The 12,542-nt window shown below is 42.8% G+C and overlaps 1 protein-coding gene across 1 annotated transcript in view; it reads right to left on the reverse strand.

Annotated features, from left to right (window-relative positions):
* Positions 1–8,565, reverse strand: part of Gpr158 (G protein-coupled receptor 158) — a 561,148-nt gene extending 552,583 nt beyond the window's left edge. Inside the window, exon 1 of the mRNA XM_060373102.1 lies at positions 6,903–8,565. Coding sequence (XP_060229085.1) covers positions 6,903–7,795 — 893 coding nt within the window. The 5' untranslated portion in view covers positions 7,796–8,565. The remainder of the gene's footprint in view (positions 1–6,902) is intronic.
* Between the last annotated feature and the right edge of the window lie 3,977 nt (positions 8,566–12,542).

The following is a 12,542-nucleotide window of genomic DNA, read 5'->3' on the forward strand; positions in this document are numbered from 1 at the left end:
AAATTTACCAATTTCAATTCATGTTCTTCTATGATCTTACACTCAAATTGAGTAAGTAGAAAAGTAGCCTAAAGAAACCTACATATCTCTATTTGCACATATACAACTATGTACAAATACATGCACAACTGTGTTATATGCACACAAAAACTGTTTTATGTGTGTATACATATAAGAAGAATCCTTGACTCCTTTTAAATATCACAGTCTTAGGATGGCATATGCCACCCTTATTCCTCTATACCAGTGGTTTTCAAAGAGTTTGTCAAGTTATGGTGTCTGCCCCACTGTCTAGTGGGGTAGAGACCAGATATGCTGCTAAAGACATTAAAAATCAATATATCAAGCCACATAAAAAAATAGCTATCTGACCCAAAACTTCAATGATTCCTGGACTAAAAAACCCTGATCTACACAGTGGACTGAGGCATTATGTATTTGGAAAGTTAATCTCTTCATTCTATTCCGGGCAACTAAGAAACAAAAATAAAGGAAGAATATTATTCTCTACAGGAATTATGTTTAATTCCAAATAACCAAAACTCATTATGTAGCTATGCAAGAAATTTTTATTTCCACAGAAAATAAATGAAGCACTCTGGAGATAGGAGATATGCCTCTTCGCTCCCACTTTGTCTCTTGGTGGTCATTTATTCTCCTCAGTATTTAGAGCATTTTCCCCATAGTGAGAATGAAATAATTTGCCAGATGGCATGAGAAGGATTTTTATCATACTTTCCCAACCTATTTTGAAAGCTTCTGTGGGTTCTGGCCCAATTCATTACATACTTCATATATGTTCAGGGGGGAGTGGTTATCTATTTTAGTGTAGCTCATCACTGTTGTTTTTAATTACATATATATGTTCACAGGAGTGTGGTGATCACAGAGGTCAGAAGATAGTGTTGGATTCTTTGAGCTGGAATTACAGACATTTGTGCTGGGAATCATTCCTCTGCAAGAGCAGTATATTTTCTAATGCTGAACCACACCTCTAACCCCTATAAACAAAATTATGATGAATATATATGGCAGTCTATTCTACATACAGTGCTGATAATGATCTATATCTCATGTTGCATATATGCATAGTTTCCTACCAATGATGATAGAACTTTATCTTTCAAGAAAACTTGAAACGTATTTTTCCCTTTCCCAGTATCATAGTTCATCAAAGGTAAGATGACATTGATTCTAAGGTTTGGTGTTATTAGTGTATACAAACAAAGGAAAGTGAATAATAATTGAAAATGGTATGCCCTGAATTGTAAAATGTGTTTTGGTTTTAGAAACATTAAAAAATGAGAATGAATGATGGAATATATCTTCCTTTACTGTGACACCTTTTCATCTCTCAAATAAAAGCCATGTGTCATACTACTGCATGTAACTCTTTCTATAAGGATATAGACAAGCATATATGTTGCACATGATGGATAAATTGTGAAAAATAGGTAAAACTTATGAAACTACAGTTTATTTTAAGTTATTGGTATTCTGTGTCCCAATAATTAGAAAAGATTAGTTTAGGGTAGCAAATTATAATAAGCATTACAATGAGTAAGAATTACTGGCTTAGTTTATTATAAAATGGGTTTTCCACTTAATGGCAGTGTGTTTGTGTGTGTGTGTGTGTAGAGAAAGAAAGAGACAGACAGACACAGACTGCCTTTCTTCAAACAAAAAAAAGAGGGATTAAATTTCCTAATATTGGACTTAAATTGTGTATCAGCCAGTCTGTATTTTCCACATACTCTGATGTAATAAAACTAGAGACACCCTGTTTATAATCTAAAGTATAAAAAGGTAATTCTGTCACCATCCCTATACTAGGTTTGGCATTTTAGGAAGTGAGCGGGCTGTACAAGACTGTTAGCCTAAATCATTAATCTTTTAACTCAAAAAAGTATTTCATGGGACAGCCATACACCTAAATGTTTTTATATATCAAGTTTTTTCCTATAGAAAATTAGTTAAATGAACAAGTGCCCTGCCAAAGTAGAAATTGCACATGGAAAAGAATTATTACTAAAAGCTAAAAGGTGGAGAAGGCTGAAAGACCAACCAACAATGCATGCCTCGCCACTGCATGTGCCAATGCCAGACAAAGGAAATAACTATTGGCTTCAAACTCAGCAGCAGTACAGTGAGCTTTCTGTGTATGAGCTGCAGCAGTACAGTGAGCTTTCTGTGTATGAGCTGCAGCCCTCAAGGTGCCAGAGATTTCAGCATTCCAATGTACTGTATTCATCTTGTCTATCCTTTACACACCAAACTAGAACTGAAGAGAGAAAACAGACTGAGTCTTGATGTTGCTGAGCAACTAAGCACAAAATCACATTAACAACATGCCTCTGGGACATTAAAATATAATCATAAAATGCAATGTATGTCACATTCAATCATGTTGAAGACTGAAAAGGAGAGCTTTTAAACCCAGACACTGTCTAGCCCACAGAGCTTTTCTGAAGTTAAAAACAGCACTTGACTCATGCAGAAGTTAAGGCTGTAAAATCTTTGGGGGGGGAACACACCTCCCTCTTTAGAGAATATATAACTACAAGAGCATTCACTCTTGTAATTTATTTAGCAGTTATCCCACTTCTGCATCCAAACATATTTTCTTGAAAATGGCAAGATTCTCTGGCACTACAAGAAATACTTCCTCTAGATAGTTTATAGTCAATGATAGTGATAAGCTAAAAATAGAGCTTTTTAAAGAGTAGATATGGTGCTAGAAGATGTGCAGACATTGTAATGTTCAGGAAGACTATGTGGGGTGGATTGAGACTTCAGAATTAAAAATCTGTGAAACACCTTGATATTGGGTTTCAATATATTTCAGGGTTCCTTCAAGACCTGGAAACTCAAATCATACATGGTTTTATTTTGAAGTGGAATTTTTCCTTTCCATTAGCTTACATTCTTAAAATTGTACACATTGATCAGATTTTCTATGTGCATTATATGAATAAGTGTCCATGACATGGCAATATCAGCTCTCCAAGGTCCAGAATTTATTTATATCACACCAGTTCCCAAAGCCACTTGTCCACTGTTTGGACAAGCCTCTTAGAAGCTACTATCACAAATGTATAGAGGTGTGTGAGGGTCACCAAGCCCATTTTTCTTTTTAATTATGTAGAAACTGGTTTCCAGAGGAGTTATTCAGCCCAGCTAAAGAGAAAGGTGGAAACAGAAGCAAATTGCTAACTCCAGCGTAGCACTCTTCTCATTACATCGTATAAGTTATTGCATGACTGACCAACAAGAATAAATGTATGCCACTTATTCATGGAAATATATAGTAACTCCAGAAAACTGTTTTTTAAACAAACAATAAGAAATGTGAAAACAACAATGTGAAATGAAGAAGTTGAGAGCACTGTATGTCCACTTAGAGACTGAACAGGCATCCTGGGTAGGTAATAGAAATTTGAGTTGAGTTCCCTAATGGCCATCTCACAGCTTGAATTAGTTACTCAACTTTTCTGACATTGTAAGTACTGAAGAGTTCTAAGAAGTTATGTAGTAGTTCAGTTATAGCATTCAACCTACTGTAAATGCTCAACAAATAATGGTCCAGTTCCATTTTGGGGAAGTTTCTTTAGTTCTTTGTGTCTCAATTTCCACAACTAAAAAATGAGATAAAACCAAATTAGTCCTGAGTTCCTTTCAAGTTCTCCTCGAGAAAGAGAGAATTCCTATGTATCTCAATGGTAGAAAACTTTACTTAGTCCATGAAAGTCCCCGGGTTTAACATTCTTTACAAAAAAAAACAAAAAACAAAACAAAACTATTTATATATACCATAGATATATCTAGCGCATATTTCTTTTTTTTTAAATGCAGTTTATTCAGGAACCTTGAACAATCATCTGACCCTGGGGAAAGCCAGCCCACAGCTTAAATAGCCTCTGGGTAGCCAACCCCAGCGTGCCACGTGGGCAATGCAGATAGGTCCACATACATGGAAGCAAGCCAGATCCTCAGCCTTAGCCAAATGTGGAATTGTTCGTGACAGAGAGCACTCACCATCGGGAAGGTGGAAGGCGGAAACCAGCTCCTTCTTTAAGGCACAGAATTCCGCAGCTCTCTACAGTTCCCCCTTTTTGTTTTAGACGCATCAGGCAAGAGTAGAGGTCTGATCTCTGATATTAGAAATAAATTGGGACTTTGTACTGATGTTCATTTAGGTGTCATCCACCCAAAGAGCATCAGACCCAATCTAGCGCATATTTCTAAACTATGAAAGAAACACTGTGGCCTAGCTGTGTATATGACTTCTAGACAGAAAATAAGTCACTTCTGTCTAGTTTTGTTTCATTGGAAAACAACAGGTAGAACCACCCAATCTCTTTAATAGTTCTTCTAGTTCCTACAGTGTTGTCTCCTTACATCTTCAATACAGGTTTGAAGGATAGAGGCCACCCATAGGGTAGGCAGTGTCCACAGGAGCACAGATTCTGCTCTCTGTGGATCTCTGGCAGACCAGCTGCTGTAAGAAGCCAGGCACACAAGGACTGGCTTTTTAACCTTAGCTGAAGAAGCATTAGAGAAACAAACCTTTACTGAACATAGTCAAGAAATACATAGTTCTCACAAGCTTAGACCATTTTGCATCTTCAGCCTTTCACCTTGGCTGGCTGAAAGCACTGAGTAGTACATAGAGACAATATATATTTTTTTTATCATAAAAGAAAATATTGTAGGGGCTGGCGGTGTGGGTCAGTAACAGAACCCTAGGCTAACATGTGTTGTGGTCCAGGTTACATTCCGAGTATGTGAGGGGGAGAGGTAAAGAGACAGAGCCAGAGAGAGATAGCCAGATGAACAGAGAGAGTGGGACAGGCAGAGGTAGAGAGAAGAGATATGGAAAGGCAGAGAGAAACAGTTCTAAAACCAAATGGTCTTCCTCCCCAGTCCCACATCTGACCCTTGGAAATATTCTCATTAATATCCAGTAGTTTCCCAGTTTATTATGCTATCTCTATGAAACAGGGTTTACCATACTAGTTACAAGCATAAAGTGAGCTTGCATCTTGGCTCTTGTATTTAATAACTGTGCAATAGGCCGTGAAATTTAACCCCTCTCTGTTTCAGATACCTTTACTGAATAGAGAAAACAATAAAACATAACTCAGAAGACTGCTGGAGAAAGTTGCCAAAATAGTCCTACCATGCAGTTAACACAGAGCTTATCATCATGAAAAGGGTGAAAGAGAGGCAGTGCGGGGAAAGGAGGAAGAGGCAAGATGGAGAGAAGGAGAAAGAGAAGAATAGAGAGAAAAGGGAGAGATGTTGATCCTGAGACACTCTGAAAAGGATAGTCTATAAGCCATGGTTTGTTGGCTCTTAGTGGCCTCTGCTGAGCTCTCTTCTTGTGGGTAAATGGTTTGGTAAGTATTCAAAGCTGGTCTGGGAGCTTGCTAATAGCATCCTGCAAGAATCAAAAGGAAATGAGATTATCCTGAAAGTAGGAAAGTTGCTGCAGATTAAGATAGAACTGTTAAAAGAACCATAAACATACATGGGGGCTATGTAGAAACAAAGAAGGAAGGGGGTTCTTCACGTATGCCCTTTCAAGTGTTGTAGACATTAGAAGCTATGGGATTTTATGGCTGTATAATTCCCTAGAGTCAATCTATTTCAATTCTCTCACCTAATAGATAAGTACCTACAGCCCAAAGAGGTTAAACAATTCATCTGAGGCAGTTCTACAGCCAATGCGAAGACAACATTCTGACTTTCCCAATTGCCCACCCATCATTGGTTCTGGTGTGTTCCCACATATTGGTATCCTGTCCATGAAGTGCTAAAGCAAAAGTAAATAAATCAGAGAGAGGGAGTTTTCTCACTTCTTCCAAGTCCCCAAAAGGTTAAACAACAACAACAATAATTATAGCAACTCCAGTCCCCCTCCTTTTCTTTCCAGAGTTTCCCATCAGGGACCTGGGGTAGACCCATCAACCTGCAGTTCTCTCCAAAACACTCTATGGAGTCTCGCCTCCCTCCTCTCTCTTCCTTCCTTACATCGATTCCTAAAAGGCTGCTTCTAGAAGTTCCTCCCCATGAAGCTGCGGGGCAACAGTGGTGATTTGCAAATGCTAGCCTTCCTCCAATGCCAAGGGGAGAATTCCTGAAGTTTCTTCCCAGTCTTCTGTTTGGGTAAGGCTGATTCCTTCCTCCTCAACTCTAGTGGAGAACCTTCAGAAGTGCCTAACAGAGAAGGTGAGGAGGAAGACACCAGGGATGACTAGGAGAAGGGGGAAGCCAATAGGAGTACTCTGACCAAACTGCCAAGTCTGGATCCTGGAGACCGCTCTGCTGCCGAGTGACTCAGTGCTGAGTGACCAGAACTGCCCAGGGAATGGTACAGGTTTAATTACACGCTCTGGGAGCTGACTAACAGAAGCTTGTGCTCCAGTCCACGCTCACAGGAAGTGGGCAGAGACTGCCCTAAGTGGCGGATTCAAGGAATTCTCACTCCCTCCTGCCCTCTCTCTCCCCCCTCTCTCTGTCTGCCCCCCTCCCTCTCTTGCTCTCTAGCTCTCTCACTCTCTGTCATCTGGTATTCTTGATTCTGCCTGATGGGCATCTCCCAAGCTCCCCCAAAGTTCAGAGACACAATCTTTAAAGAACTTTCTCCCCCTGTGCTATGGAAGGATTAAGGCCAAATACCCCCCTCCCCCCGCACACCAGGGAATGGCTTTCCACGCATTTCTAAAGCAGACAGACCCAGGAACTTCCCACTTCTCCCCACATGAGCCTGCCTGGGTATCCCTTAGCCTGAGATTCTGTTCCAAGGCTGGAAACTTAAGTTTCACTGGAAGACAAGTGTGCTTTCCCAGAGTGCCCATCTGCAAAACCAAGGGACTCTGCCCTTTTCCCCATCTCCTTACCTGAATTCCGGGACCAGGTTAGGCTGAAGCCCATAGAAGGCAGCAGAGAGCGTTACCAGCCACCCAGGCTTGTAACTCCCGTTCTCGCACTCCAGATAAGGTGGAGACCACTTGACTTGGCTCCTGTCCCCTCCGAGCCCATCCCTCCGCCGCCAGTTATGGCCCAGGCCTCGTGGCCCCTGATTGGAGCCGCGGCGGTGAAAGTGGGGCCTCCACTTTCGCCGAAGACCGTGGAACCACTCGGTCTCCAGAGTGGCGTTGGCCAGGTGGTGAGCAGAGGAGGACAGGTCCTGGAGCAGGACACGGCTCTCCTCACGAGTGGCCTGGAGGAAGACCTGAGGGGCAGGCGTGGACAGCGACTCGGTACTGAAGGTGATGGCGGCCCGGAAGATGCTGGGCTCACTCTCCAAGAGACTCCGTACCAGGGCCTGGTACCACTGCAGGTCATCCTGCACGGTCTGCTCCCGAGACTTATTGCTCTGCAGCATCATGTTGAGGAAGTTGGTGGCGTGTGTCAGAGTATCCAAAGCCGCATGCAAGGAGGGATGGGAGATGGCTAGACCCGCTGACTTCCCCGGCAGGCCCGCCAACTCATAGCGGCTGGAGCAGTTGGCTCGCTTCAGCTGGTTGAAGTCCCCAGTGTAGAGGTAAGAGACCACGTCCATGGGCACCTCCTCGGCTAGTTTCTGTGCCAAGATGGTGCCATCGGTGGAGCGGCTCCAAGGAGTAGAGGGTTCCAGGGCAGAGGTTCGCGCCAGCTGCTGGCCATGCTGCTTCCCCCTCAGAGTCCTCTCTCGGGGATAATCAGGCCGTCCCGGAGGGTCGAGGCTGGCGCCAAAGGCTCCCAATCCCACATGAGCGAGCAGGAGGCAGAGGAGCAAAGAGTAAGCCATGGCTTCCTTCTGTCTAGCACAGAAGAAAGGAGGTAAACGGAGGAGTCACTTTGTAAATTTTGGTCCTCAATTTATTACCAGTAAGACTTGGGGAGGGGGTTGTCTTCCTCCTTCTCCAGGTGGCGCCTAGTCCAGATGGACTTTAAAATAATGTTTTTGAAATAGATCCAGCTGGCTCAGCTGCTGTCACAGACCAAACTCACCTGTGGCAATGCTGGCTGCATCCCGCTCCACAATGGGTCGGCTCGGGATTACGCACCTCGCAGCCTTGAGCCGAACAGGTTACATCCCGGCAGCTATAGTTAGCCCGCTTACGTCTTTCTGCTCAGCCGCTTCCAATGCCGCTATCATTGAGGTGTGTTCAAGAGCTGTTGCTGATGCTGTTGATGCCGCTGATGCTGATGCTGCCACCGCGGCCGCTGAAGACGCTGCTCCATCATCACACCCTTGGCAGGTTGTGCCCGCCTCCCTTCTCTGGCCCCTCCTCGACCCTTTCGCCCCGAGATGGAAGCGCGCACACAGACCCACCCCGCGAATGCAGCGGCGAGTCCCAAGGAACCAAGGTTTTCTTTGAAGATGTTCGTGTCTTTGGAGTCTAGTCAGGCAGCTGGTTAAGTGGAGCCTTTATGTTTGGCCACAAACCCCACCGCTGTCTCTCCCTGCTCTCAGATGAAACCAGTTTAAAGAGACAGCTTGGCTGCAACCAAACCCTTGTAGGGCGGCCTCAAGTCGTCTCGTGCCCTGTTTGGTCGGCGCCTCTGTCAATCAGTTGACTGCCATTTGTTGGCTGGGCGGGAGCTGTCCAGTGCTGAACCCCTACATTGAAGAGGCGGAGGAGGAGGCAGCGGTGGCGCGGGTGCTTTCACCCACAGGCGTTCCCTGATGACACAGAAACCTGCAGGGGTGGCGACGAGTGGGCGGGAAGGAGGAGGGAAGCGGTGCTTTTGGTGGCTGAGAGCGAAGGAAACTTGGATGTACTGAGGAGGAGGAGGCTGTTGGCATCTTGCTTGCTTAAATTAATCAGCTCTTTCTTTTGCCTGAAAAAGAGGGATAAGGAAGTAGTTTTCATTTCTGACTGAATCTGGGGGGGGGGGGGGTCCGGGGCCAAGAACGTAGGATGCAAACGTGTCCTTCTCAGCATCTGCTCATTTTTTAGGCAAAGTATCAAATTCTCTTCCTTGTTGTCGAGTAAAGAAACAATTAAACCTGGCTTGCCAGTGATGATCTTAGCTGTGAGAGAGTAATGGAGACATCTACTGGCTGAGCTTCAAGGAAAAATAAATGTCATATTTAAGGAATCTCTTCTCTGTGGCCAGAATGGAAAGGAACTGTGAAAATGTGTAAAGAGGAGACATAACCAAGAAGTGCCTGTTTTAGAATGAGGATGAGAAAGAGTGAATTTGTGTTGTGTAGGGTACAAAGTCACTGTCAATGAGTTACTGAATGACAACACAAACTTCAGAAAAGAGCTCAAGAAATGTCCCAGCTCCTTAAATAATTGAGAGGCCCCTAAGCCACCTGATTGTAATACTTGATGCATCCCATGGCATTTGAGAGTGTCTCTTACACTCTGACAATAAACAAATAGTGCAGGGACCTATTGCTATCTGCAGCTGCACTTTCTAGATGCACCTCCACTTTCAAATTCCTCAAGAAGACACATAGAAAATCCCAAGTTCCCATGTAAGAAAAATGTCACTCATTTCAGTCCAAAATTGATTTGCCTTACTATGTCATTTTGTCCCACCAAATGTTTCTACTGATATGTAAAGAAAATGTTTAATATAATATACTGATGTGTAAAGAAAATGCTTGTTTAGCTCTTAGTTTTGCACACACTATGTGTACAAGGTCAGGTAGTCCCTGATTTGGGTGACTGGTGATGTCCTACTGGATAACATGGAAGATAGTATGATGCTCGGTAGTGTACAAAAGAGGGAGAGAGAAGTCATTCAGCATGATAAAAAGCAAGTATCAGGGAAAGACTAAACTGGTTTTTATAACAATATAGTTATAAAAGGGGCATGGGAGGAGAAGAAGGAGGAAGAAAGGGAGTGTCAACGGAAGGGGTTAACAGCTGGGATACAATGTGAATAAATTGTGATAAATAACAGGGGTCTTTCCAGAGACTCATACTGTAACCAAGTATCATGCATGGAGATAACCTAGAACCCCTGTACAGATGTAGCCCATGGCAGTTCAGTGTCCAAGTGGGTTCCATAGTAATGAGAACAGAGACTGCCTCTGACATGAACTGATTGGCCTGCTCTTTGATCACCTCCACCTGAGGGGGGAGCAGCCTTACCAGGCCACAGAAGATGACAATGCAGCCACTCCTGATGAGATCTGAAAATAAAATGAAACCTACACAGAATAGCATTATATTGTCATTATATATTGATATATAATGATATATATTATATATTGATATATTATATAATTGATTATATAATTAATATAATATATATTGATATATAATGATATATTGTCATTATATCATCATATATATTGTCATCATTATAGCCATGAGGTGTTTGCAGTAGCTGGGCACTGTCCTAAGGATTTTACATAATTTAGCCCATTTAATATTCATTATAACAATATGAATTTGGTGCTGTTGCACTTTACAAGCAGGGAACAATAACAACAGTAGCAAAATGAATTTCCCAATATAATAAAGCCATCTGGTTCCAAATGCCAGGCTTTTAATTACTAAAACAGTAGTTCTCCATTGACAATAAGTGAGGGCCTCACCTGAGATGCTTTTAAAAGCACAGGATAGTGATCTCACTCCCCAGATGACTGGTTTGGTTGGCCTGGAGTGGAGTCTGAGAGCCGGTACTCCTAATGCTTTACTCAGTTAGTCTGGTAACCCTGACCCAGGGGCCACATTCTGGGAACGGCTGTCATGCACTATGCTTTCACCATTATAACCTCTGTTCTGTGTTACTTTTCTCAGCATTCTGAAAAATGCTTGATTAAACAACCTAAAGGAGGAAGGTCCTTTTTTGACTTATGGTTCCAGAAGTGTCATTCTATTGCAACAGGGAAGGCATGATGTAATAGATAGGTCTATGTCATGGCAGCCAGGAAGCAGAGAGAAGGGCAAAGAGAAGAGAGGATACCGACCTGTGATGTAGCTCCTTTCTATAGTTGGGCCTACTGCCATTCCCCCCTCTTAAAAATGATATATTATCAAGTGCTTACTCCTTCAGATATGCCACACTCCTAATGATCTACTGACCCCTGGAAACACCCTTGGAGAAGCCTAGAATTGTGTGCCCAAGTTAGCAGAGAAGAATAGCTATTAGGTGTGTTTACAGTCCTCTGTGCCTTCTTACTTGAAAAGAAAAAAAAAGTCAAAATTAATGGATATAAAGAGGTTGGAAATCTAAGAGTAAAAAATATATTTTGTCTATTTTCAACTTAGGAATCTTAGTATAGATGCTTATGTTGTTCACTTATCAGTTTGTTCTCATCTGCCTCCAGTTTGCCCTTAAATCTCTGCCTCCCAGACAACCGCCCTCCTACCACCTCTTCCCTGTGTTGTCTCCTCTGCTTTTCACTGTGAAGGGTGAGACTGGGGATCCTCTCACATTCCCACAGAAGTATGCTTTAAAAAATCAAAAGCACTACTAAGTACAGCACTGACTGCAATCACTCCAGTCCCTTGCACCCCTTTCTCTAACAGGCTTGTAACCCTAAAGGCCCCTAAAGGCCTTCCCATACACAACAAAAGAAATTGCCATGGGATGGTATTTGTGTAGGAAAATTCTGAATGCACTAAGGCAAAATGTCACCCAGTTTTTACCAGCATGACCAGTGACACTGATGTGACATCATCAGTTATGTCATAGTCAGTTGGGACTTGGCTTTTCATCTTAAACAAAGGAAAGTTGATGTGTTATTTACCTTTCCCAATGCTGTGACAAAGTACATGATAAAAATAATGTAAGAAAATAGATTGCATGCGGGTTGATGCCCCAGGTCCCGCCTCTGAGAAAAAGGTATCAGACGGGTCTGATGCTCTTTGGGTGAATGACACCTAAATGAACATTGGTACAAAGTCCCAATTTATTTCTAATATCAGAGATCAAACCTCTACTCTTGCCTGAGGTGTCTAAAACAAAAAGGGGAACTGTAGAGAGCTGCAGAATGCTGTGCCTTAAAGAAGGAGCTGGTTTCCGCCTTCCACCTTCCCGATGGTGAGTGCTCTCTGTCACGAACAATTCCACATTTGGCTAAGGCTGAGGATCTGGCTTGCTTCCATGTATGTGGACCTATCTGCATTGCCCATGTGGCATGCTGGGGTTGGCTACCCAGAGGCTATTTAAGCTGTGGGCTGGCTTTCCCCAGGGTCAGAAGATTTTTCAAGGTTCCTGAATAAACTGCATTGAGAAGAACAAAAAAAAAAAAAAAAAAAAAAAAGATCAGAAAGGAGAGGAGGACCCCCCCTATCAGTGGACTTGGAGAGAGGCATGCATGCAGAAAGGGGGGGAAGGGGGGATCGGGAGGGGAGGAGGGAGGGGCTTATGGGGGGATACAAAAGGAATAAAGTGTAATTAATAAAAGTTAAATAAAAATTTAAAAAATAAAATAAAATAAAAATAGAAACAAACAAACAAAAGATTCATCTTGACCCATGGCTTGAGAGGTTTCAGTTTGTGGTCATTTCTGTAGTGTCATCACAGAAACAGTAATGTGGAAGACATTACTGACCCAAGCAGAGGAAAATATCAAGAGGAAG

The sequence above is a fragment of the Meriones unguiculatus genome, chromosome 19, assembly GCF_030254825.1.
Source record: "Meriones unguiculatus strain TT.TT164.6M chromosome 19, Bangor_MerUng_6.1, whole genome shotgun sequence".
Lineage (NCBI taxonomy): Eukaryota > Metazoa > Chordata > Mammalia > Rodentia > Muridae > Meriones > Meriones unguiculatus.